This window comes from Halichoeres trimaculatus, unplaced genomic scaffold (genome assembly GCF_033239565.1).
Source record: "Halichoeres trimaculatus isolate MK-OKI-2021-1 unplaced genomic scaffold, fHalTri1.1 fHalTri1_scaffold_7, whole genome shotgun sequence".
Lineage (NCBI taxonomy): Eukaryota > Metazoa > Chordata > Actinopteri > Labriformes > Labridae > Halichoeres > Halichoeres trimaculatus.
The window spans coordinates 27,453,474-27,479,869 of NW_027437185.1; the positions used below are offsets into that span (position 1 = coordinate 27,453,474).

At 40.2% G+C, this 26,396-nt stretch overlaps 3 protein-coding genes across 4 annotated transcripts in view; 2 read left to right on the top strand and 1 right to left on the bottom strand.

The window, feature by feature from the left end:
* slit3 (slit homolog 3 (Drosophila)) overlaps window positions 1-18,560 on the top strand; it is a 266,848-nt gene extending 248,288 nt beyond the window's left edge. For both annotated transcript variants that reach the window (XM_074674087.1, XM_074674088.1), the window contains 8 exons: window positions 310-447; window positions 994-1,234; window positions 3,631-3,761; window positions 13,998-14,152; window positions 14,614-14,774; window positions 14,899-15,056; window positions 15,195-15,400; window positions 15,489-18,560. In XM_074674087.1, coding sequence (XP_074530188.1) covers window positions 310-447; window positions 994-1,234; window positions 3,631-3,761; window positions 13,998-14,152; window positions 14,614-14,774; window positions 14,899-15,056; window positions 15,195-15,400; window positions 15,489-15,742 — 1,444 coding nt within the window. In that variant the 3' untranslated portion in view covers window positions 15,743-18,560. The remainder of the gene's footprint in view (window positions 1-309; window positions 448-993; window positions 1,235-3,630; window positions 3,762-13,997; window positions 14,153-14,613; window positions 14,775-14,898; window positions 15,057-15,194; window positions 15,401-15,488) is intronic.
* Window positions 18,561-20,670: 2,110 nt separating this feature from the next.
* LOC141793173 (trace amine-associated receptor 13c-like) lies at window positions 20,671-21,898 on the bottom strand. Its single transcript, XM_074673662.1, has 2 exons — window positions 21,726-21,898; window positions 20,671-21,484 (listed from the first exon to the last, which is right to left on the bottom strand). The coding sequence occupies exons 1-2, from the start codon at window positions 21,896-21,898 to the stop codon at window positions 20,671-20,673; spliced, it is 987 nt and encodes a 328-aa protein (XP_074529763.1).
* Window positions 21,899-25,825: 3,927 nt separating this feature from the next.
* Window positions 25,826-26,194, top strand: LOC141793174 (ribonuclease-like). The gene has a single exon (XM_074673663.1). It carries the CDS (start codon window positions 25,868-25,870, stop codon window positions 26,192-26,194), a length of 327 nt encoding a protein of 108 aa, XP_074529764.1. The 5' UTR covers window positions 25,826-25,867.
* Window positions 26,195-26,396: the final 202 nt, after the last annotated feature.

A 26,396-nucleotide genomic window follows, 5' to 3' on the forward strand; every position in this document is an offset into this window, starting at 1 on the left:
TGGTAGTGTTTACAGATATGAAGTCAGGACAAACATATTGAAGACTCAGTTCACTTTTTGAATGATCACAAAGGCATAGAAGTATGTCCAACAAACCAAATTTTATATTAAGTGTTCAACATTGAAATGAGAAACCTTGGCACATAAAGTTTGGTGCCATGCTCAGGAATTCAATGCAGGAAACACATTGTTGCAGGCTGCTAAAGGAACCAACAGCTTTCGCCTCTGGGTTCAGTTTAACATCTGTAATCACGAGGCTCAGCCCAACACAAACACAGTGATCACATCCATATTTCCATCTCACTCTAGGTGCGAGTGTTTACCTGGATACGTGGGCCAACATTGCGAACAGGACTATAATGACTGCTTGGAGAATAAGTGTCAGCACGGAGCCGAGTGTGTGGATGCCGTCAACGGCTATACCTGCGTCTGTAAAGAGGGTTTCAGGTGAGAGCCAAGGAAACACATCAGGGACGTTTCAAATCGCTGAAACAGACACCAACACACTCTGCAGGGCCAGACTGGGAGGAGATACAGATGGCGCTTCATAATCAGACACTTGACTGTCTGGACCTCGTGTGTGTGAGTGTGTGTGTGTGATGCAGCAGATGCAGCTCCATGTGGTTAATTATGGCAGAGACTGTTGGCATGAGGGAAACAAATTTATCACAAGGGACAGAGGGAAACAGAGAAAGAGCTGAAGGGAGCAAATAGAGAGAGGGCATAGGCGGCAGAAGAAAGACAGAAACTGTATGAGTTCAATGCTTAAAGAACAAAAATTAAAGATGCAATTAGTAGCTTTGATTTGTCCTGATAGATGTGTCAATTTTTTAGGAATTCTTCTTTTCAATCTTGACTAATCACTCAGAAAATGATTCAAGGAAAAAAAATTATAAAACAACTACCAAACAAAGTTTATTAGAGGAAACAGACACAACAAATCCCCCTGTTTAACAATTAACTTACCCTCTCTTTAATCTGCCCTTCCCACAGTGGCCTGTTCTGTGAGAACCCTCCACCAATGATCTTACTGCAGACCAGCCCCTGCGACCAATCCGATTGCCAAAATGGTGCCCAGTGCCTGGTGGTTACCGGGGAGCCTGTGTGCCGCTGCATGCCCAGTTTCTACGGCAGCAAATGTGAGAAGATTGCGACTGTGCATTTCCTGGGTCGGGATGGGTACGTGGAGCTGCCGGGCGCTAAGCTCCGACCCACGGCACATATTTCATTACAGGTATGATTGACATTTTATCACCAGATATATTAAATATGAAGATCTCAAAATCAAGAGTTTGGGTTTACAAGGGTTCAATAAGAACAAGAGGAACTGAACTGCAACACCCAGGTATCCCATCTGACTCCTGTCTTTTTTTGTTTGTTTGTTTGTTTTTGTCTTAAGAAAAATTTGTCAAGATCAACTTTATTCAGATAGTTACTTTTAAGATTAGCAAATCCACATCACAAATACCTCTGTCCACAGAGGGCACCAATTTGGATATAAACTGACAGATTCAAACACAGATTGCATTTAAATATTCAATCTCTGGTTTAAAAAACAAGTTGGTGAAAGGGTTTCTTTCAGATAAATACTTTATCTGTTTCACAACACTCATGTGTACCTAATTTACTCTGTCAGTTAGCCATTCAGCATGTCAACAGTAAAATGTATATTAAAACAAAACAAATCTTAAGTATCATTATTCTGAATATGCCTCTCTAATATATGTTACTTTTGTTGCTGTAATCCTACCCTACCGCTTTGATCAGAATAATCCTCAATTTTTGAATTAAAGTTTCCAACAACACAGACTGAAGGCATCATCCAGAAATAACAAGACTGGATTACTAGATGTAATCTGATTTTGTAATCCTTTTCTACTCTTGAACCCCAAATTTAACTCCAATCTGATCCAGTGGCTGTAATCTGATCAGATTATTTTATAAAAACGAGGCCCTGAGGTTTTGCAGATGTTTACAGAAGAGTTAAACTTGATTGTAATATATTCTGCCTTTGAAGAATAAGAAGCTCAAGCTTGTAAAGAGCGTCGACCTTTGTGAGTACAAAAGTCACTTTCTGCTGTGCTAAATGGAAAACATTTTGAAGCAGCTTGAAGTCGAGCTGTGAGCTTCTCGAAATCAAGCCTATAGAGTTCCACGACTTATTGCCGACAAAGCAAAGCAAACATCTGCTGCACCCTCTGTTTCCATCACACACTGAGCACTCCAGCACTATGAACACACACACATCCTTCACTATACGTTTTGGAGTCTTGTCCCAACAGAGACATATTTTCCTCCTATTTGGAATTGAGAGTGCAAGTGGGCGTAAGAGAAACAAGAAACGGTGGGCAGTCTAATTGATATTTACCACCTGTTTGGACCTGTGTGAGCATTTGTGAATGTGTGTGTGTGTTAGTGTTCCTGCCAGGAGCTTTCAATGTCAGTGCCAAGGCTGTTTAAACTCCACCAAGAGGCCCTGACTGAGAGGCAAGAGAGAAAAAATGAAGAAAAAAAGGAATGAAAGCTCTATGGCACTCCATAAATTACTGGATGTTTTCCTCTTTAACACTTTCCCTCTCTTTTCTGTATCCAAGTTTTTTCTTCAACATCTTTTCTACATCTCACTCTCTTCTTCCATTCCTACCCTTTCTCTGTTACTCTCTGCTACTCTCTCTGGCGTCATGTTCTCTATATTTTCTTTTTTTTTTCTTTCTTCCTGGTCTGCCTCCATTTTTTCTTTTCTCCAGCAGCTTGTTAGCAGGTGTTGACCTGGCTATGCTCCAATGAAGCCAGAGTGTTAAGTGCTTGGCCCCTTGGCCCCATTTCCACACGCAAGTTAGTTAGTGCTTTGTGGAGCCCACGAGCAAGTGTGACATGTCAAGTGTGCGTGAAGAAGAGGGACTTGAATGACCTTGTTTAGCAGCGTGTGTGATAAAGTGGTTTAATTGTGTGACGTAGTATGATATAGGCTAGTGTCAACACTTGATAGCATGGTAACTACAAAGTAGCACTGTGTTAAGTGCTTTTGCCAGACAGAAAAACCTAACTGTAAATCTTTATATTTATATTGCTTTGGCATGGGATGGAAAAAATATGAAAGAAAAAAAGTAAATTGTTATTATTTTAAAAAATAATAGTAATAATAATAATAATAATAATAATAATAATAATAATAATAATAATAATAATAATAATAATAATAATAATAATGATAATTGAAAATGATGCTTAAATATTTAGAGCTCCCTCTGGTGGCTAGCTGTAGTACAGACCTGTAAGCTCTGCCTCACCATGAAAATTAGGATGTGGGTCAGTAAAGGTCAACAACTATTTCTTGAATGTAGTTTCTGTCATAATAGCTAGTTCTTATCATGCTGATTTATGTATAATTGGTAATTTTTTGAAAATCTTTAAATTAATTTAATTTATCATGTGAGAAGTTGGGGATGCTACTCCATGACAGGCTGCTCTTTTGTCCCATCATGGTTCCTACAGCAGAGCAGAGGAAAAATGACAACGGAAACGTAAAACTCTCACACAGTAGTAATCTCTGTTGGATTTTTTTTTTTTTTTTTTGGAATTTCTTTGATCCGTGTCATTTTTCCCTATCAAACTTCTCTCTCTCCTCAGGTGGCTACAGACAAAGACAACGGCATTTTGTTGTACAAGGAGGACCACGACCCACTGGCACTGGAGCTCTACCAAGGACACATACGACTCATCTACGACATTGCTAACTACCCACCCACCACTGTATACAGGTAGACAGCACGCACAGAAATATTCTCCTAAAGCCATTATTTAAATAACAAGCTGAGTTTTATGCAGCCTTGTGCTGAAGGTCAGGTCTTTACATGACCTTAGCTGTTACAACTATAAAAACAAACATTTCCAGTTTTGTTAGAATAAAGATTGCATCACTGCAACATATAAATACGAAGAAAAACTAATGAGCCCCATATTTTCAACTGCACCGACTGAAAAGGAGCTAAAGTTACAAAATGTTACAGATCAAATTATTAGAACAGACACATCTTGGTTGAACTCTCCTGGAGCGTCAAAGTAGTAGTAGAGGTCACTTAAGGATAGGAAGATGCCAAGTACAGGCATTCACACTACAACTACTGAAGTTTCAAGGATCTGAGGTTTTTATAGACATTGCTTAAGGACTTTCAGGAGGTGCTGATTCGGTCACGATCACACAAATCCACCTGCATATTCTCTCTTACATACACAGTACCAGATCTGTGTCCGAGCACTTCCCTCTGAAAACAAACATGAACTGAGAAAAATTCCTTTACAATCCTGACTAGACAGTCGTGTCCCTGAGTGAAACCCACTGATGTCTCCTTAGGTAAAACTTCAAACAGAGGACACAAAAGCCCTCATTCAGTGGGTTAGTCTGCATAAGCCCTTGGATATGATATAATACACCACGTTCACAGTTTCATAGGAGTGGATATTACTGGGTAAGCTTTTGGAATGGCAACGGTAATCCAGGGGAAGACTGTGATAATGTTTTCAGTAGTTTGGATTTAACAGAATGTATGCAAAGATATTTCAACATGTGGCATGAAAAACAAACAAAAGAAGCCAGCACAAACTTTCCATATGACAGACGTGTGCAAAAAATCAAGTCTTCAGAGAGTTGTACACCCAAAAACATCCCTATCACCATGATCAATGTTGCAGCAGCATTTCCTGGCAACTTTCTATTTTCCAGTTTTAAATCATTTGGGTAATTGTATTCTATTAAAACAAGACAGAATAGAGAATAATGAGTAACACACGTCACTCTGTAAGTCAAAACTCAGCCAGGTTAAGTACACAGCTCATACCATGATGTCAGGAGTCTCCTGAGGCGGACGTGTAATGAATCACACGTTTAAAGCAGTGACAGATTGTTAGGTCTGTCATTTCATGATTTGATACAAGCCAAGCTCCTTGAACTCAACCAGCTGTCAATCACTGAAGTGTAAAATGTAAAAATAACATCACAAACATCTTATTTTCTGTTTGACTTTCTTGCACTTTCAAGTGTTTTGACAAGGTTTTGGGAGCCTCTCATGAGCCTCTAAAGTTCTGTCAGTCCTCATCTAGGCAGTTGCTAGTTTGACTCCCAACTTAAGTCCTTTTCTGCATGTCTTTCCTGCTATCTGCTTTTCTATCAAGGTTAAAGCTACATAGCTCAAACAATGCTTATAGGTGGCTGTGTTAAAAGGAGTGTGATTGAGCCCTTTCAAATGACGCACAGTGCAGCATTAACTGTATTTCTCTGCAGAGGATCATAATATGCCGTTATCATAACTGTCTCTGTACAACGTATTTGGATAAAGACAATATATTTTTTTAAGGCAAAAGCTCAAAAAAACACAGGAGGGAAGAAAAAAACTTAGTCCAAAGAGAAACAGAAAAGAAGGATTACTCAGCTTTACTTCCCCATTTTAGTGGACAGTGAGAAAGAGAGGGAAAGAGGCCATGTCCATCTTGGCCTGCTGCTGATTGGCTCCTATTGATCCTGTCTGCTGCTCTGTCTGCTGTGTCTGTGTCAGAATCAGAGGAAGAGAGGGCCGGGATAGAGACAGATTTAATACCATTTACTGTCCCTGGAAATAGTCTGGTTTTAAAGAGTGCACACCATGCAAAACACCTGAGAACATTTTACACATTCCCCTAATATGCATTAGCGTCTCATCTGAACTTTTACAATAAAAATAAACACCAGCGAGATGACCGACAACCAGCTACAATGCTGTACTTATTCAACTCATGAAAAAAAAAAAGTTATGTACAGTGGACCAAAGCCTCATATAATGAGCAAATCAGGAATAAATTCATGTGAGGGTTCAGTTTTTGTTTCCAAAGTTAATGGAAGGTGTTACACTCAGATCAATAGTTTACTTGTCCAAAAACAGCAACAAATCAGTGAAACAGTGCTGCTGCAAACTGAGGTAAAAAGCCTGTGATAGAAGGTTGAAGGAAACAACCTTAGAGGATCAATCATGTGGATACCACTCAGTTTATTTTTTGGTAATTGGACATCTGGTTCTGGGGTTTTTGCTCATCTTCTTTGTAGTTTCCTCTGTGGACAGAGACAAGGTCACATTAGAAGGATAAGGGGCTGGTTTCCTCTCTGCTTCTGATGTTAATATGCAGCTGGTTTATGATAAATTTGACTTAAGGATTAGGACGTTGCATCGTGTTATAAATCCGACAAGTAGCTGTAGGTGGAGAAGATTGAAGCCACAAGTGAGGACGGCCACCTCAAGGGCAGGACTGTCTGTGCATGTGCACACAGAGAAATGAGTGGGTTGCTTCAAGCCAGTTTAACTTTGCTTCACCAAGGACATTAAAGGGGTAGATAACTGAGTATCTTCTTTAAGCTTCACAGGATGTAGTTTATTTCATTCCCGTTTACATGTAAATGTGTTCCAGCCAGTGTCCTTACCTGTGCTGTGTATTATAGAGCCAGCGTTCACTTGCTCTCCCTATTAACAGAGATGAGTAACACAAAGACACTCACAGCTGTGTTTTTGATGTTTTTCAGCTTAGGTCATTTGGCTGAGTGCTGTGCTGTATTGTTGACTTAAACCCTGCTTTTAGTGATTTTTGATAAACTGCTGCTCAAAATCAGCATAATTATAATAAATGTGTGAAGCTGTGTGAACCATGTAGGTGAAATGATTTAACCCTACCCACCTACAAAGAGGCCAGAGTGCAGGATCAGCTGCAGAGCTGTAACCCTGAACTGTTAGAGACCATGACCCGCTGAAGCAGAGTTCAGCTGGATGGATATGTTTTGTTTGCCATAACAACAATTAACCTCCCGGTCGACTCTGCTGTAATTATTTGCAGTCAGCGCACTTTCCATTTCTGTGGTGATATTCTGTTTCTTCACATGAATGGGACCGGTTCGTAATCTGGTGGGTGGATGTGTAGAAACCACTTATCCCTAATTTGACCTTAACCAGCGTGTGTGGTTGACTTCACAATACATGACACATAGTGAAAGGCAAGAAGAGGGCATGAGGAAAGGATGGTTAGAGAGGAAGAAAGGATCGAATGAAAGAATGGAAACGGCGGGGTGAATCTGATTAGCCGCTGGCACAGATGGGGAGGGGTGGAGACTGGGTTGAAAAGGCTGGGTAAGAGAGGGAAGAGGACGGTCAGAGGGACGTATAGATGCATTGAAAGACAGATTGATTGGTTAAGAGGCAGATGGAGATCGAGAGATGGCGGTGGAGGGCGTGTGAGGCAGCAGAAAGCATGATAAAGAGATAACTTGCTAGAATGGGTTGCCCACCAAAGGAGGAAAACAGGAGAGGATACAATGGTCCGGTAGAAAAGCAGCGGAAATGAAAAAGACTATGAGACATGGCCGAACAGCAGGATGGAGGAGTAAGGAGTGAGGGATGACAGAGGGACGGAGTGAAAGAAGCGGGAAGAGTAGAGGGGAAAAGTAAACCGCAGCGTGAGTCAGGGAATTATCCCTGTCTGGTCTCGTTAACTTGACACGAGCCACGCCTGAGGGGCAGACGGATGGACGGATAGAGTGAAAAGTAGAATTGAAAGAGTAAGCGAAAGAAGGTTGAAAAGAGAGACAGGAAAATATAGAGTCCTACTCTGAAAAGAGGGAAAGTAAGGATGGAGGACAGAGGGGGACAAAATATGGTAAAGGTAACTTCCTCCAGATGCCAGCACAAATGAACACTTTTATCTCAATGTCAACAGGAAGAAGTAAAATTTGCAGGACACATTTCCATCTGTGTTTGTTTAATGAATGAAACTCGTGACAAAGGTTTATCAGCTGTGTGGCAGAGTCTGAGCTAGATTATCCAGCTAAGGTCAGGAATCAGAATGTTAGACAAGTAAGAGTGCATGTTTAGTTGGGCACATCACAGGACCACCAGAGAGCTTGAGTTTCAAGACCAAAGAGTTCCAGTGTGCCCCATGCCAATGATGAGTTTCTCCTCATTCATGTTGGGCTGTGAAACCTCAAACCTGTTCACTCCTGGCCTGGCTTCGCTCATTTCATTGATTTGTTGTTGCAATAAAGCTGAATATGATCTGGTTTCTTAACCAGGGTAAAATGTTGCCGATCAAAACATTTGGTTCAACCTTGATACCTGTTTCTGATCAGCTCATTGAATGAGTTCTAAGAGAAAGAAAAACATTTTGACTAAAAGCAATGACTGAAATAATTTTTTAGTGAGTTGTAATCAACTGTCTGAATTTGTATTTGGTTTCGTCCCCATGAAAACACAAGGAGTAGCTTTACTTTGCTTAAGCTAATGGGGATCTGAATAAAGGAACATTGCCAGTGAGAGAAGGAAACAAAGTTCTAAAGAGCCTGATCCAAGCACTAAGCTGAAGCTCTATGTCAGTACTTTCCCTGGGAAAGCAATCTGAACAGGGCCCTGCTACAAGCCAGCATGGAGCTCATACTACCAGAAGATTACTTGTTTTGCCCCAAGTGTGCCATCTTTTGATTGCACGTGTTTGAGCATTGCAAACGGCCTCATTTATCCCGCCTAATTTGGAAACACACTGAGTCAAACGTCTTGGCCAGGCAGAGCACAGCAGAGCATCCTGCCACCATCCAAGAGATACTGACCAGAATGGCGTAACTATTTCAACACCACAGTCTGAGGACAGCTATTCTGGCAGATCCTAAACATGGCGCTGTCAATTTAGTTACTGTGGTTGTCCAGCTAAGAGCCAGGGAGCGCTGCCATTCCCTGCGTTGGTAATCTTTTGAAACCAAAAAGAGAGAGGAGGCATTTTGTTGAAGTCAGTTTGTTGACAACAAGATCAAATGAAGAAGTTTAGGCCAGACCGAGACTTGGTGGAGAAAAACTTAACTGTTAATTAGTATTACCAGAAAAGTCGGCTTTGAGATGAAGATTAAATTGTTAACTAAGGTTTCCATTGTCAGATATTACCATCCAAAGCACTGGCTTAGGGTTTAAAGGAGAGGAAGAACAAGGATGAGGAGACAAGTAGGTCCGGAGATTCATAATGCTTTTACGTGAGCACAAATGAAAGATGAACCTCTGCTGCTTTTGACTTAATGATACAAGGATGTGAAGATGAGGGTATGATTATAAAATATAAAATCATAGTTGATATTTACAAGACAGCAGCTTTGGATCGGCTGGGAGAGAAAGGATGGGAGGGGAGAGACAGAAAGACAGATAGGGAACATGTACAAGTTCTTCTTTGTGCCCTCATTAGCAACACATGAAGGTAGTTAGTCATACCCAGCATGAAATAGACGTGTGTGTGTGTGTAGGAAGGAGAGTGTGTGTTTGTTGTATATTAATGTGCTGCCCTTTGCTAATGCCACACTAATCTCCCAACGGGTCACAGAGAGCACATCTACTGTTATTCATCAGTGAGAGGAAGAGAAATTTGGGATGCAGAGGTTTATGCTCTGCAAAAGAGCTGTGCTAAATTTGAGGGTTGGTAGCCTAAATTTAGATTTATATCACTACCGACTTTGGGGACAGATCTTCTAATAATTGTAACTCATAATAGATTCATGCACAGTTTTTCAGCAACATGTTTTTCTATGCAAGGCTTTTAAAACATTTTAGTTTTTCTTTATGAAGTTACTTTAATTTGATTATTCACTCACACATGACTGGCACACTATAGTTCAACTTTTTCAAAGGTGATTTCAGACGAGTCAAGTGACTGAATGTCTGACCTGAATCTGGCTCTGTAAAACCACCAGGCTGTGGTTAAAACAAACAGACAGTCCTTGAACATTAGAGGTTTAAATCCCTCGGAGCCAGTTCAAATATTCTAATACTGAAACCTTATAGGCCTGAAACTACGTGCAGTCTTTCCTCAAGCGGAACATCAAAAAACGTAGTGATCCACACCTGAAAAGTACAAATTACATCTGAACCGGTCAGCCTGGTTTAATGAAAGCAGCAGGGGGAAAGGAAAGAAAACAGCAAAGGAGCTCGCTGTTCAGCAGCTGCCATCCCAGCAACAACTAATTGAGGTTACCACAGTAATACAGGACTGTCTGCTGAACATCATTTTAATCAGAGTGGGCTGCTTAACACACACAGAGCCCACACTCACAAACACACCGATGAAGCATACCTTAATGTATGAACACAAATGATATGTGTTTTTTATACACTTGAGAGACAGACAAAACACTTCCATGCATGCACACTTTTAGATAAAAAAAAGATATTTGTTTTCCTTTGTAAGCCTATACACACAAAGACAAATTATAAATGTGGTTTAGAAATATTGCGAGTAAATGATAGCAGGGCCTAACTAGATTTAACGGTGTAAGTGGATCTGAGTGGTTCATTGTAATTCAGAATTTTTCCAGCAATTGTTATTTTTTTCTAGGCTTTTCCTCCTGTCACATCTTTCAAAGGTCTTTTTTTTAATTTAAGGAAGTTCTTTCTCCAGTGAAGTTTATTTGTGAGTGTGTATATGATCGCTAGAGGGAAATTTGATTCAGCACTGACAGGGAATTGACCTCCCTTGAGGGTTTGGGGGGCACAAAAAAACAGCAAGAGAGACGGGGGCAGCAGATATCTGCTATGGCCGTGTGTTTGTTTTTTTATGGAGATATATGATCAGCTAATTGTTTTGTTGAAGTCAACAAGTGGACCGTGAGGAACATGCAATACACACATACATGTGCCCTCACACACTCATGGAAAGCAGCTCTGCAGAGGATGCATGTAATGATATATTTGTTCAACTCAAACATCTTATTGACGTTCTGGCAACTCTCTGTTTGTTTAAACACTGATGAGACTTGATGCAAGTGGACATCAAACACACACTCACACACACTCCTCTGCAGGTTTTCTGTTTGCAAAATTAGAGAAACACCGACCACAAGTCCTCTACTGCCACTCACTGGAGCTTCTGTGTCACAGCAGGTTCAACAGCTGAATGGAAGATATGTGTGTGTTTGTGTCAGAAAGAAAGTGTGAAATCACATCCCTGTGTTGGAAATCAGTGTCAGGATTTCCTCAGCTGCCCAAGCCATCAATCGGTATTACTCTGACAACACTTGACAGAAATTAAGAGAGGGTGATACCATTCTTAATTAAACCGTTAGAGGAGTAAGAGGAGTAGAGTTGACTTTTATAAAAATAGAATTAAAAAGGTGGGAAGTGAAAAGAGGACAAGATGGTGTTGTAAAGGGAATATACAGAGGTGCAGGGTAGTGAGCTTATCTTTCAGATGAACAGACCAGTATCTTGCTCGGTTACAGCAGGCCTGGTCGAGATCATTATTAAATTACATGGCTCTAATGAAAACCATGGATGTATCTGTGTTGGGTCCAAAGTGAAGTGGAGGCTTATTTTAGGAACTGCCAGCGAAATACTCAACTGAAAGGAGCTCCAGCTAAACAGCAATCTATCCTTTATTTGCCATTATTGATGGTTTCTTTCTCCTCTTTGGTTATAATACATCATTATGTATTTGCATTTTGAGTTATTGAAGTTATTCAAAATGTTTTATTTCACCAACCTTTTCATTAAATCAGATATGCTATTGAATCAGACATATAATATAGATAGCACATGTACGTTGCAAACACAAATTGTAAATTTAAATATAGAGCCCTGTTAAGTTTCATCAGGTTCATTTGTATGGAATTATGTGAAGTGATCAGGTTGTTACTGCAGATTGAAACCACAACAGGGTAAGGAGGTGAAGGGTCTTCTCTAACTCATGCTGAGTTGTGTACTTTTGTCAGTTCACTCACATGAAGTGTACTGTGTGCACTCTGCACTTTAACAGTGCACAAATTCGTACAAGGTAGTGTTGTCCCAAATCAAACACTGCATCTTTGCACCTACCCGAAACTACAGCAGCATTTCACAACTGCTCACAGGTATTCATCTGCTTTTCAGTGATTGCATCTGTTTGATCTGTTCCTGCGATTTCCTTTATGTAGCCAATATGACGACCGCTGAGTGTGAGAAGTGTTCAGCTTTCCACACTCAACTCTTTGACCGTTTTGAGTGCGCCAGCTGAGAAGTCAAAGTGCACTGCATTATTCCATTGGGTTGAACACATCTGTGCACTTAAGATAGGAAGTGTATGTTGAGAAGTGCATGATTTGCGACACAGCACCAGTTTGGATTCCAGTCTGCTGTATAAACCTGCTCACTATACACTATCCAGCTCATTGCTCTGCTACCAAACATTGGTTAGGGGCTCTAAAGTGACCTCACTGGTAGAGCATGCCTTGGCTGCAGCAGTGTGAAATGTCTGCCCTCATGGGGGCTTGACTTTTGACTTTAAAGCTCACAACGGGCAGAAATGAAATGACATGGTCCATTCTGTAAACTGTCAGTTAGAGCTTGTGACATTTCCCCTCCATTTGTCAGTCTATGAACACATCTGTATCCCAGACCATGTTCTGATAAACCTTTTCCTCTATTCCCATCTTCACTTCCATAGATGTGCAATTTCTCTGCTGTTTCCCTTTGATTCTTGTTTTTCACACTGTAAACAAAGTTGCATCATATTAGCCAGACTTTTTGATTAAACTTAGTCCACCAGAGTCTGTGATTAGAGACAAATTCCTTAACAACCCTGAGACTCAAGAAATAATGGACCATTGCTTTTGAATACTCACCAATCAAAATCAAGTTTTCAGTCCTGAGAAAACTACAGATGCACTTCATGACCAACAGCAGCTGCACTGAGAGTTTTTTCTTTTATTTTTCAGCATATTCACTTTTGTTTCCTTCTGTTCCTCATTACTTTCTGTTTTATTTCTTTCCGCTTCATCTTTCTCCTTTTATTGTTCTGCTTCTTTACCATAATCCTTTTCCCCATCTCTTTAATCATGTTTATTTCTCTCGACTTCCTCTTCTTCTAATGTTCCTGCATCTGCTTTGTTTCTTGTTTTTTTCCTCCTCTGCAGTTTTTATGAAAGTCACTCCGCCCGCCCCTACACCTCACAGTCTTGTTCCATTGGCTGTTCCTTTAACATCACTGTAATCTGAGCGCTGTGCACACAGCTGTCAATCAAAGCTGACTTCAGGCTCCCATGGCTAGTTAGCAAATGAATGGCTTCAGACAAAGGGGTGTACTGTACTGATGTCTCACTGTGGGAGACTGAGGCAGACCACCAGTGGAAAAAGTGGCCTCACTTGTTCTTTTTTTTTTTTTTTTTTTGATGTTCTGCTCCTTTTCTCTGGGTTTCGAGGGAGGAAGGACTTGGGTAAATGAAGGCACAGTCAACTTTTACCACCCTGACATCTACCTCTCTTTCCCTCTCTGTCTCCCATTCCTGCTCCCTCTTTCTCCCTCCTTCACTGTGCCAAACCACTGTCTCTAAAGCTGTCTGTCCCCCTACAGCAAAAACCATTTAGTGGGGAATCTCAGACACACACAAACACACAGGCTGCTTTCCAAGGGTCAGACATGGTGCACAGGGTCACGATCCTGTAGGCTCCTCTTCTGTGAAAACTTTCAATTCTCAAAAAAACATTTCGAGCGAGCTTTTTTTTTAACACATTGTTGTAAATGTTGAGCATAGCCGCTGGCTCTAAAAGACTCCTGACTATCAGAACAAGTAAGCCTGTGTCAGCCAGTGGACCCATAGGGAGCCAGAGTTACAATGTTGGGAAAGCAAGATCTAAATCAAGGGCACATTTTAATCTCATCTAAAAGAAAACAACACTGAGGATGTAATCAGTCTGTTTTATGTCTCAAAATAACATCTAAACACAGATTTCCCTAATTTCTGTTTCATTTACTTTGGTCGATTTGCAAACAAAACAAAACAAAGCAAGAAAAAAAATGTTTGACTTCAAAATGTTTGGGGTCTGTTTTGTGTCTAGCATTTCCAATTTGCTCAATCATGTTTTTCCCTCTCTAATTCTCTCGTCTGGTGTAGAATTCAGCCATAATTAATCATAATAGGAACCACACTGAAAATCTCTCCCTCCTTCCTTCTTTTTTTTTCTCTGTGTCTGTGATTGTTGCAGCGTGGAGTCTGTGAATGACGGCCTCTTCCACACAGTCGAGCTGTTGATCCAGAACCGCTCACTCAGCCTGGTGGTGGATAACGGCGCCCCCAAGAGCCTGGGCAAACTAGCACGTCAGCCCTCTGTCGACCACAATACCCAGCTCTACATAGGAGGTACACTCTCACATACACACACACATACGTGTTCCGAATGAGCACATATGTTACTTTTGCCTGCTCTTTACTGCCTTTTTGTGGTTCGGATCACATGTCTGCCATGCATGGGAACATACAAATACACTTACAACATCCCAACACACATAAAACCCCAGCAAGGGATGTGGTGAGGACATGGAGAGCTGTTTTTGGTCAACTTTTCCTCACACAAAGGACAAAAAACACGCCCCTGAGAACACTCTGCTTTTTCTTAAGAATCAGGAAGAATCATAATATAACTGTGCGAGAGAGTTAGCTTCTTTCTACTCGAACATTGTATTCCACAAAAAGAATCAACCAAGAAATGAGTGTAGGGTCCTAATCGTGCATCGTCCTTTGTTTGGCTTTCCAACATTTATTCCTTAATTTGACCCAACTTGCCTCTCTACCACTCTTTTTTCCCCTGACTTGTTTTTCAGGTGTGCCAGCTCAGGTAGTGGCCTCAGGCCTCCGTCCGGGGCCTGATCGTTCCCCTCAGGGTTTTAATGGCTGCATCCACAACGTCAAAATCAATGGGGAGCCTCAAGACCTGAGCTACCGAACTGCAGGAGGAGCACGGCAACAGGGAGTTGAGAGCAAGGTAATGAAAATAATGTCACTTAATTTAAAATAAATTCAAGGAGCTTTGGATTTTTTTTCCCTCTGTGGTTATTTGTCAGTATTGAAAGCCCTTTAACACCCCTCCACTCATGTTCTGTCTCTAGGCTGATGGTATTCTGGCAGGATGTCACGCCTGTAGTGTGTGTGCCCAGGGTGCGTGCAGAGAGGGTGGAGAAACAGGTGTAACATGTGATTGTCCTCCGGGACGCAGCGGGGCCCTTTGTGACCAGACAACAGCACCAAGCCCCTGTCAAAACAGCAGGTAAGCTGAGTCAGCAGAGTTTGTGCTGGATGAATTTCTCTCTGGATGGTTTTACTGGTTGGTTACAGGTGTAGAAATTAATTTGTGAAGATTTTGCTCATATTCATCATTTTTTCTCTTTGCTTTCTGTTTCCTCAGATGTGTGAATGGCCTGTGTGTGCCGAAGGGTCAGTCCTACAGCTGCAAGTGCAGTGATGGCTTCCAGGGTCAGTTCTGTGACAGACGACAGGAGCCTCCGGCCTGCAGAGGGCAGCGCTGCGGGCACGGGGAGTGTCGAGTGTCTGAGGCAGGCGAGCCTGTCTGTCACTGTCAGCCAGGTTACACTGGACCCACCTGTGATACAGGTACAGAGAAAAGTTTCAGATGAAGAGGTTTCAATGAGGAGAGGTCTAGTGTGAAATATAACATCTGATTTTACTCACTTGTGCCCAGAGCTCACATGTCAAGGAGAGATGGTGAGGGAGCAGCTGAAGCGCCACCAACCATTAAGAACATGCACATCCACCAGCAAGATCCCCCGCATGGATTGTCCCCGATCCTGCCAGGCAGCAGCTCCCCCAGGCGTCTGCTGCGGCGTCACCAAGAGCAGGAGGAGGAAGGTGGTTTTCCGCTGCACCGATGGCACCTCGTACTCCGAGGAGATGGAAACTGCTCTGGATTGTGGCTGCTCCAAGTGCCCGTTGTAACAGCGCCGCAGTCTGATAGTTTTTGTTTTGCAACACCCACCGCTGCCATTTTGTGAATCCCACACGTCAAAGAGGCTGTCGCTCTGAGATCTTTTCACGTCGATGAGCACAACCATTATGTGATTTTTCCTAACACCTTCAGTTTGACCGCTGCCTTTAGAAACCACAAAGAGAAGCAAAAATGGGACATGTGTGCGTGTTTTTTTGACAGAGAGAAAATATATTGTAAGATATAAGTGAGAAAAACATAGAACTTATTTTTATTATGGATTTTTTTCTTTAAAAGATGATAAAAGGACTGATAAGTTGTGTTTTTAATATGTTGATTATATATTGTGTTACATAGTATGAAAAGTTATTTTGTACCTTGTACGGAGAAGAAAATACACAGCAAAGTAGATTAACATTCCTTAAAAGTATATGAATTTATATGTATGTAAAAATCTATATAAATATGTACCCTAACCCCATGAATTTTATATTTTTAAAGTGTATCTGCATGATGTTAATGTGAGTGCTGATGTGTGGGAGGCTCTGGACACTTGGAGAGTAGAGCCGTCTTTTGTCAGCCTCTCTCCTTGAAGAAAAGGGAACTGTTGGTGCCTAGCTAACCTGCTTCATTACATAATGGACATCATCCTCACACGTTTCTTGGAGAAAACGTCAAAGACTCTTTCCTTGGAGATGATCTAACACTTTGTTTTAACTATGTGTTATTCTCTAGTTTGCTGTTGCACACCAGACTTGGAGCCACTTGAGGTTAAACATGGAAATCTGATGGAAACTTGAGTTTCATTGGAAATTATCCACTTTGTTTGAGAGTGTGACGTTCAAATCAACTAAAAGAATATTCTATGTACTGAGCATTACGCTCAGTTTGAAACTGAGGTATAATCTGAGCTTTAAGACAGATACCAAGGAAATCCCTGATGAGTTAGAAGAGCTCTAATCAAAGATTCAGATCAAAACAAGGAGCTTTTTGATCCAGTCTTTCACAAAGCAGTAATGCTACATTGTACTGACACCCTGGAGTACATTCTGTACGGCTGCAACAAGTTAAAGGCATTTTGAGGAGTTTTAAACTGATGCTAAATTTGTGTAACGCTTATACTAATGTCACTTCATGTCAGAGCTTATGTTCTAGTCAGATTTTTACTCTCAGAAAAAAATATGGCAAGCAAACTTGTTTTTTTAGATCATTTCTTTTTTTTTTTTTTTTTACAAAATGACAGTAAACAGTGATGTAATATTTGATATTGCTGTGGACTCTTTGTTGCTCTAGCTGTTTAATCAGGCAACGAAGCACACCTAATGCCATGACAGGAAACATTAAACCAGCACATTGGATCATCTTTTGTAAGCCAGCTGACAGTAATAAATGAGAGTTCATAAAGCTTTGTTATGGCGACATTAAAGGAAATAGTTCTGCAGAGCTAGAAATGAATTCATTACCCTCTCATCCTGAAAAACTTTTCTGAAGAGTCACAAAAATGAACGCAAGAAAACCCCTCACAGTGCCTTTAAGTCATCCTTTAAATCAGAAAAAATCATTTTCAGCTGTTTTGGGTTGCTTATGAATTAGCAGCTCAGCATGAGACTTCCTGTAACAAATGAAGCCCTCAGACCAAAGCTACATCTGTTTGCCTTAAAAACAAAAATCTTGTTTCAAGTGCCTCCTTTTATTTGAAGACTCAAAGTTGCTGCAGTATCAACAGCTGCTACTGAACATTTGATGGTTTTGGATGGGTCAAATTGATGATGTGCCACGTGAGGCAGCTGCAGCCATCTCCATGAACACACACTCAGAACATTATCGTGGCCTTCTTCATTTCCGAGAGTGAATGATGTTTCTTTCATAAATCTTGCCCTGATGCATGGAAAATTAAGGTAATTCAAAAGTTAAATGTGTCACATGGAGCAGAGTCTAAATCATGCCTCAGTCCTTGTTCCTGAACAATTTGTTGTAAAAAGTATAACTTTATAGCCTTGTATTGAATGTGAAGCTGCAGCTCTAAGAGAAACACATTTCATTTTTACTCTCAGTGTGCTATAATATGCGATGCATCCAGTGTTACACAACTAGCACAGGGCTTTTGGAACTGGCAGCGACCGCAAGCTTAAGTTAAGAGCTCATCCCACCAGTGACCATTAGGTGCGTTTTTGGGTGCTCTGTTTGCTTTCAATCCTTTACAAAAGAGAAAAAAAAATCAATCAAAAAGACAGAAAATAGATGCTGCCAGTTTATAAAATGCTGTTTGTGGACACAGGCCTGAAAAAAAACAAGCCTGTAATTCATCATGTCTACTTTAAAATTCCCCCAAAAGACCCAGATATGAACAAAGGTACTGCACACCTGACGGAAACTCTGCATAGATGACTAACATAATTAAAAGTATATAATGTAACTACTACTGTATTGTTTACTTTTACGTTGTTGCTTTGTTTACAACAGGTGCAAAGTATCGTCACACTTTCACAGTTATTTACTGCTCTTTGTTTCTGAGTGTGAAATTGATCAGTATTATTCTTGTCTGGTAACATCAGCTTTCCTACCTCCACCTACTTTTTCCTGCCTTTGTAGACATTACCCTGTATTTACACTCATCTTTTTTAGCTTTTACAGCACACCTCTTTTTTTTTTTTTACTCTGTTCCTCTCCTCTCTCCCTAACCATCCAGCCTGACCTCTTTTAGGAATAGAACCAGAATAATATCAATAAATTGATGTCAGGATTTTCCATTTTCCCAATCTACAGTCACAAAATAACATGAATATGTGAGTGATGATAATTGATGCATACGTTGAATGTTAAAATTAAACTACCATTTGAAAGTACAAACAGTTTCTATGTCTAAGTTCTTTGGAGATTTATCTCTGACTGTGAAACACAGCATCTCAGTCATCCCACAGGTTAGATTTCGGATTTGTATTAATATTTATACACTGCAAAAAAACTGAAGTCTTATCAAGTGTTTTTCTCTTGTTTTTAGTAAAAATATCTTTTAAGACTTGATATGAGCTCTTTTCACCCGACCAGTCCAGAAATTGTCTAATTTCAATTTATTTGAAGACAAAAATGTGGTCTGAACTGCCCGTAACAAGTATAAAATAATCTGCCAGTGGGATAAGAGAAATGTGCATGTCAAGATAAGAATAATGTCTTAATTCAAGCACATTTCTCTTACCCCACTGGCGTATTTTTTTAATAACTTGAAATAAGACATTTTCCTGGACTGGTCAGGTGAATGTGGCCCAAATTAAGTGTGAAAGATATTTTTACCAAAAGTAGAAAAAAATGCACTGCATAAGATTTATTTTTTTTAAGGTTTAGAAAAATGTATTATCCAAGAAGTTAAACGTGTGAACCTAACCAAAATATCTGGATTTCATAAGTGCAACTCAGATTATATATGCAATAAGAATGATTGATCTGTCTTATCTGGTTTCAACAAGAATCGAGAAAGTTAATGTAAATTAGACTTAAATTTTGAATTTTTTAATAATTACTGGGAATGTTTGCTGGCCAGCGTGACATTGTCCCAACTGGTGGTGAGTCTGTCTTTTCTGTTCCTCTCATTCCTTTTTTACATTTTTTTTTTTTTTTCATTTTTATAGATCTCTGAAAGTTGTAAATGCTGACAACAACTTTTACTGCTAAACAATGATAATAAAATAATATGGGGCTCACACCAGTGAGCAGAGTCAGGACTTTTAAACTATATGCATACTGACTGTCACACCCACAGAACAACACACGTTGACATGCACTTAAAGGAAAAGGAAAACAAAATGAGGTTTACTGTGAATGACACAAAGATGCTTACACTGACCTTTTGCAGTTCTCTTCTGTTTACACTCCTCTCCTCTTCTATACATCAGCTTGAGTTGAGTTGAGTTAAAAGTAATAACTAGGTTTCTACAATTGTAGATGGTTAAAGATGAAATAGACATTTCTATGAGAGCTTTCCTGTTGTTTTTGAGGAGGCTGAGCAAACCACCTCTGTGCACTAATTTGTCACCAAAATGAAACCCCATTTTTTTATTCTTAAAAAATGTTATCTTTGAGATGAAATGTTCCTCTGTCAAAGGAGCATTTCAGAGATAACATAAAAGAGGTGAAAGTCCAAACTCCTGGAGGCGTGGTTAAACCACTACGCCACATATTCACCAGAAGATGGCAGCATTGTCTAGACAGAGAATGTAATGCACGCGCTTCAATAAACTGTTATTCTAGTTTTGGCTTAATACACAAGAAGAGGTCATAAAGGTTGTAAAATGAGATTTAAAATATCAGAATAATAGTTTGTTTCAGTAAATCATTCAATGCAGAGTTAGTATGTTTAGTTTAAGGCTGGTCTATAAAGTTCAAGGGTTTTTCAGCTTAATTAAACTAATATCTTTACATTTAATGCAAGTCTGAGGCTTATTCAGGCACATTCATTTGTCAGAGTCAACAGAAAGCTACAGTACAGCTTAAGTCAATCGCACCCTGTTGATAATGAATGAAATGTTTCTTTTTTGTAGCTTTTTTCCCCACTCAATTAATCTGATATGGTGTTTTACTTCAGGTATTTTAAAGACTTAAAAGCTCTTGATCTATTTCTGCATACATGTTTTGTACTTATAGAGTGATGCTTAACACAAAACTAGTTTGACGTGATTCCTAGTAAAGTAAACCATTTATTTTCTGTCTGTTTTTAACAGTATATAACATTATATAACAGTATCACACTATACCTCAGCAAAGAGGTACATACATAGCCTGTGGAACAGAGGGACAAAGTCAACTTATTGATGATTTCTTGCCATTTCTACCACACTTTATAGTCTTCAACATTGCATTTTCTGATGTCAAAAAAGTGCTACATTTTGAAATATGTTTTGAGAATTTAGAACGACAGCATTCGTTACCCCTCAAGAGGAAAACATCATTGCTTGCCAACAATATTGGTGTCACAGGAGCCGGGCTGTGCCACCTTGAATGTAACAATGAGTTTAACAGCTTTCCTAAACCAGGGGTAGAGAAAGGCATAGATCAACGGGTTAAAGCAGGAGTTAGAATACATCAGAAAAGCCATGAGAGTTTCCGCTTCAGAGCCGATTAATATTTTGCCGCTAATGATGAAAACACAGTAATATGGGCAGTAACACATCAGAAACACAGCAACAACAACACCAAGAGTCCTGGCAGCTTTCAGCTCAGATCTCTTCACAGTCTGTGAACGCTGCAGGGAAACTGCTGTGATCTGTGAGCGCATGGCTCGAGCCTGAGAGGCAGCAACCACAAACACTTTCAGATACAGCACCATGATAATAGATATGGGAATGACAAAGTTAAAAGCAAGGTCCATATCTCCAGATATGTTAACGACGCATTCCCCATAGCAAGAATTATACCTGCCTGGTTGTTTCAGGTTATCATGTAACAGCAGAAAAGTCACAACACAAGCGTACAACCAGCACATGCATACATAGAATTGGACTCTTTTTACTGTGACTTTAGTGGAGTAATGCAGAGGGTAACAGATAGCCAAATAGCGGTCAACTGATATGAGTACCATGTTCGCTGCAGAGGCACTGATAATAGTGAAGGGCAACAAATAATACACAGCACACAGGACATCACCTAAGAACCAGCAGGTCTCCCTTAGGGTGATTTCACCTGGCATCACCATGAGGCCCACGAAGAAGTCTGAGTAAGCCAGAGAGAGCAGGGCGAGGTTGGTGGTGGTTTGGAGCTGCCTGGATTGAGAGAATAAAGTCAAAGTCACAATAAATACAAACATAATATCAGTATAATCAGTGATTAAAGAAGCAGTTAGGGTTAGAAGCACAAAGAAAGAAGTATGATTGTTAATGAACACACTAATCTAAGGTCCTGATATGGAACATCTATCTACCTCCCTTTAGCTGCATTTTATGTCTGTCTGTGCATGTGACTATAACTGAAGTTTTTAAGCATTTCTGAAGCGCAAGTCTCTGCCTGAAGTGGGAGATGGAGATGATGACCAGCAGGTTGAGAGTTGTAGTCAGCACAGAGATGACAGTCAGAAAGTAGAAGGTCACAGCTCCAGATTGATGACGTAAAGGTTTTTTGCAGGAGGTGTTCAAGAGCTGAGGAAAGCAGAGCTCACTTCCCTGCTGGGCCTCCATCATCAGAGAAGAGGAGGAAGAGATGAGGCAGTGTCAAGCTCAGGCACCTCTCTGCCCAGAACTCTGTTCTGCAGCTGATTTATCTCCTCATTTCCCCACTGTCCTCCTCTGCTGCCTTTGAGTTTCTTCACCAGACCTTTAACTTATTATTCCCTGGCTCATTGCATCAATCTCATCAGCGCCATGTTCCTCCCTCCTTCTTTGAAACTCTCTCCAGACTTTGAACTTACTTTACGAAACTTTATGGTATCATAGGCTTTCAGTGGTTGGATGCTTTATAGGTCTTACATTTCATTCCACTGGCTGCATACATTTCACACATGCAGAGAGCCCAAGTCAGGGTAGGCAAAATGACAGCATGGTATCAAAGACTGCTTTGAAAACAGTTTGATCAGATGTAGAGCTTTTTTCCTCACACGTACAAAGTTTTATGCCCCAGCACAGTTTTAGCAGACAGCTTACTGTCATGAGTCTGGTTCTGCTTGAGGTTTTTGCCTGTTAAAAGCAAGTTCTTTCTATATCATCGTAAACTTGCCAAATGCAACAAAACACTGTAGGTGTATAAAGATGGGGTGACTCTGGAAGTACAGAACACCACTTACACACACTTTATTAGCTAATTTCTCTAATTATGCATCTTTCTTTCTTTCTTTCTTTCTTTTTTGGGGGGGGGTGGGGGGGGGGTCTTCAAAACTAGTAGTTTTAAGGATATCAAAATAAGTACTTTAACCATATCAAAGGCACAGCTCAGCTGACTGACAGGCAGGTGCCCTGCAGCTGTTGGTGTGGAGGCTAAAAGCCTGCTTCATTTCCAATAAGGCCCCTTTGACCATTTGCTTCAAAACTCTGTCTCATGAACAGATGGTGACAGCCAGAGACTACTTCTTTTAATTATACTGACTGGCTCAAAACTTTTCTTTAAGGGGCTGTGAGGAGTTTGAAAGTGATCTTCAAAAAGGCTCCCTTCTTGATATATGCCTGATCGTAATCCACACTTTAAAATGAGATTATCAGCGCTAATATTGCTGATTACAGGTTATTTAAAATTGCTACTTCTTGGCTTCCAGTTCCGGTCGACCAGGGCCAGATGATTTATGGCACGTCTAGGTCTCTATGCTAATACCAAGCCCGCTGACGAAGCCAATTTTCCACCTTGGTGGACAATAAAGACATATTCTATTCTATTCTATTCTATTAGTAGAGAGAAGAGATAAATCACAGTGATTTGTGTTTTTCTCTGCCAAAAACTATTTCTGTGACTAATTTTGTAGTGATGGTGGAGACAGGGTTCTAACTGTCAGACAGAAAAAGGACAGAGGAGCAGGAGAAAGCTAAACAGGAGAGTGATACAGCCTGAGCTAAAGGCTAATTAGCCTTTAGCTTGGGCTGTATCACTCTATAACTCAGGACCTAAGCTGTTAGTGATAATGTTCACTGAACCCACAAGCAGCAGTTATTTTGCATTGGTCTGTTCAAACTTGAGAGTCTATCAATAAAATGAAGAGTGAGGTTACATTAGCTCTGCTTGGTAGATGACTAACCAGACACAGCTAACCAGGACTTGCTAACGTTACACATTACAGACATGTCTTAGAGCATCGGACTGTCAGCTGCGTTAAATATACACAGCTAATAAACTACTTACAAACTGACAGTGTTCACTTGTTGTCACATTAGCCTACAGATACTTTGGAGCACCGGGCTACTGCTACATGTAGCCGGCTGCTATGTCTGCTTGATGTCATGTTTCAAACCATAGCACCACATAAACACTGTTCTGATAAATACCTTAGCTCAGCGCATTGTATCCTGTAAAAAGTTGTCTTGAACAAAGAAGATTTGTTTTGATCCGATTATCCATTTACTTCCAAAACAAACAAAAGCCTTGCTAAAAGTAATTTATGACAGTGTGCAGAGACTCCCGGCCAGAAGATGGTGAGGGAGTGCAATTAAAACAGATCCTCCTCATAGCATCTGTAATGTTGGGTCTTCATTGATATTATACAATTAGAAGATAGATCTGCTCTGCTTTTGTAAAGTGTCCTATTATGATATATGTTTTGACTTGGTGCTGTGCTAATAAAGATTAATACATTGATTAATACTGCATGCACTTTTGACTTGAGGAGAGTTTCAAATGCCCTTTGGCTGCCTTTTGCACCAAATTGATTTTGGTGCATAAGTCAGAACCTTGTACAAATTGCTGCCATCACTTTAACTGCACAATAACAAACCAACACATCAGCTGGTGTGCTCTCAGACATAATCGATGAACACGCTGCAAAAGATGTAAGGAGATCATTAGTTTTTCATGGTCCAGTTGTACGTATGGTTGTAAACTGTGCCAACATGTGTATGACTGTATGCTCAATGTATGTGCATACCACTTATCACTTAGACCAGCTGTACAGACAGCATGTATTGACAAACAAATAGTACACACAAGGGGAGGATGGTCCTCCTTTCTAAAATTCCCCATGGATTTGATGAATAACTGGTCTCTAAAGCAATGATTGCATCATTTGTTCATGTGAGGAGATTATACAACGAGTCTGTTTTGGAGCTTGTGTTTTCCTAACACCTTTGATTGGGATACCTGAGAGGTTGAGGTGTTAGCGTTCATCACTAATGATGAACACACAGATGGACTGTAAAATGTGAGCTAAAAAGAGAGAGTCTTGGATTCTTCACGTTCAAGGAACTTTACTTTGAGCAGCAAATTGTCCCACACATTGGGATTTGCTGGAAGTTGTGTGTTTTCTGAGGAATCATGTGTTATCCCAGATATGTCAGAAATTAAGTTTGTTTTCCTCTGGCACACATTGCTTACAAAAGTTTCATAAGGATGACGTGACATTACTGACATTTCCTCAATCTGTGGTTACCTGAACTAACCTCATTTTTATTGTGATTTCTTTCAGTTGATCATCAGGTAAATTATACAGCAATTAGTTAGTTCGGTCACAAAAGCAACATCTCAGTGTCTCAGTACTCGCTTCAAACATTCTTAAACTATATATTCATTTATTAGTATAAATTAAAAGAAATGGATCAAAGGGGCACACTGTGTATTTGCACAAACATGCTGAGTGAATCCCCTCCCACTGTGCTGATCAGCCCTGTAGTCAAAGTTCAAATCTAGTTTCATAAATGGATTAAGTGGTGGGGAGGAAAACATTTTAAGACCATCTGTTAAACAGGCAGAAGCAAAGAGGAGTCATCTAAAGAGGAAGTATCTGTTGTCACTTTTCTTCAAACTGAAAAGGTTTGTGCGTCTTTTCTTATCTCTTTTTGTTCAGCTGTCAAGAGACTAGAAACTCAAACTCATGGCTGTAAATCTAACTTTACAGATTGAGAAGGTAGAAACTGTGAGTGAAATGTTGCTCGTTCCCTAAAAAAACCCACTTTTTTCATACTTCATCATATTTAAAAAAAAAATCCAAGAGATGGTCTCTGAATAATATTTACATAAAATCAAAATAAAGATACCATCAGCCCAAAGGCTTCAAAGTAAGACTGACACAATACCATCATAAGGTGACCCATAACATGCTTTAATTTTCTCATTTTAGCTTGTATTAGTTTACTTTTAGTACTTTTAGGCATTACAGCTTTAACAGTGACAGATATGAGGCTAATCTTTATCTTTATGGTAAAGATGCACAGATAGGTGTGATGGGCAGGGAATACTGAACATTTTCAGAATAAAAGACTGTTTACTAAAAAAAATAATGATAAAATGAATCATTTTCATCGACTAAATGCATTAATTTGTCATACATTCTGTGCAGCCAGCATGAAAAGATTTATGTCTGGTACCAACCCTCGTTCCAACCATCTTTTCTATGTTTTCTTCAACAGGAAATCATGAAGATCCTTGTGTCAGTTTTGCTTTTTGCTATTGTGCTCTGCACAAATGCACAAGTGTCTGAACGTTACAGAAAATTCATCAACCAGCATGTCAAAGGGGATATGAGTATCACTAGATGCAACTCAGAAATACAGAGTCGAGGAATCACTGAAACTGACAGCAATCTGTGCAAGGAGACTAACACCTTCATTAGGGCTAACACCAACACCATCAAAACCATCTGTGGGCTTGCAGGAGAGCCCACAGCCGGGGGCTTAACCAAAAGCCTTCAACCCTTCTCAATTGTTGTCTGCTCACTGAAAAACCAGGGAGCCCGGCGTCCTCACTGCGATTACCGTGGCCAAGCTCGCACCAGGAGAATCGCCATCAGATGTGAAGATGGCTTTCCGGTGCACTTTGGAAGAGACATTGTGCATTTTGAAAACTGACCATGTCAAAAATGTGTGTATCGTTTTCTTCATAATAAAACACACCTGAAAGCTTTCATTGTTTCTGCTTCATGTTGGAGTCATTCACATTAAATGGTGATGGGAAACAATCAAAACTGTTTGGAGACCCATTCAACATGAAAGATGCAACATTTCAGGAGAATAAAACTTCTGCTAAATGTGTGACAAGATGTGTCATATC

What these genes read in the sequence shown, in the direction of transcription:
- LOC141793173 (XM_074673662.1), bottom strand. Translation starts at nt 21,898, where the DNA reads ATGATGGAGGCCCAGCAGGGAAGTGAGCTCTGCTTTCCTCAGCTCTTG. An exon ending in ATCTCCATCTCCCACTTCAG is followed by an intron (nt 21,485 to 21,725) that starts GCAGAGACTTGC and finishes CTCTCAATCCAG; the next exon opens with GCAGCTCCAAACCACCACCA.
- LOC141793174 (XM_074673663.1), top strand. Translation starts at nt 25,868, where the DNA reads ATGAGTATCACTAGATGCAACTCAGAAATACAGAGTCGAGGAATCACT.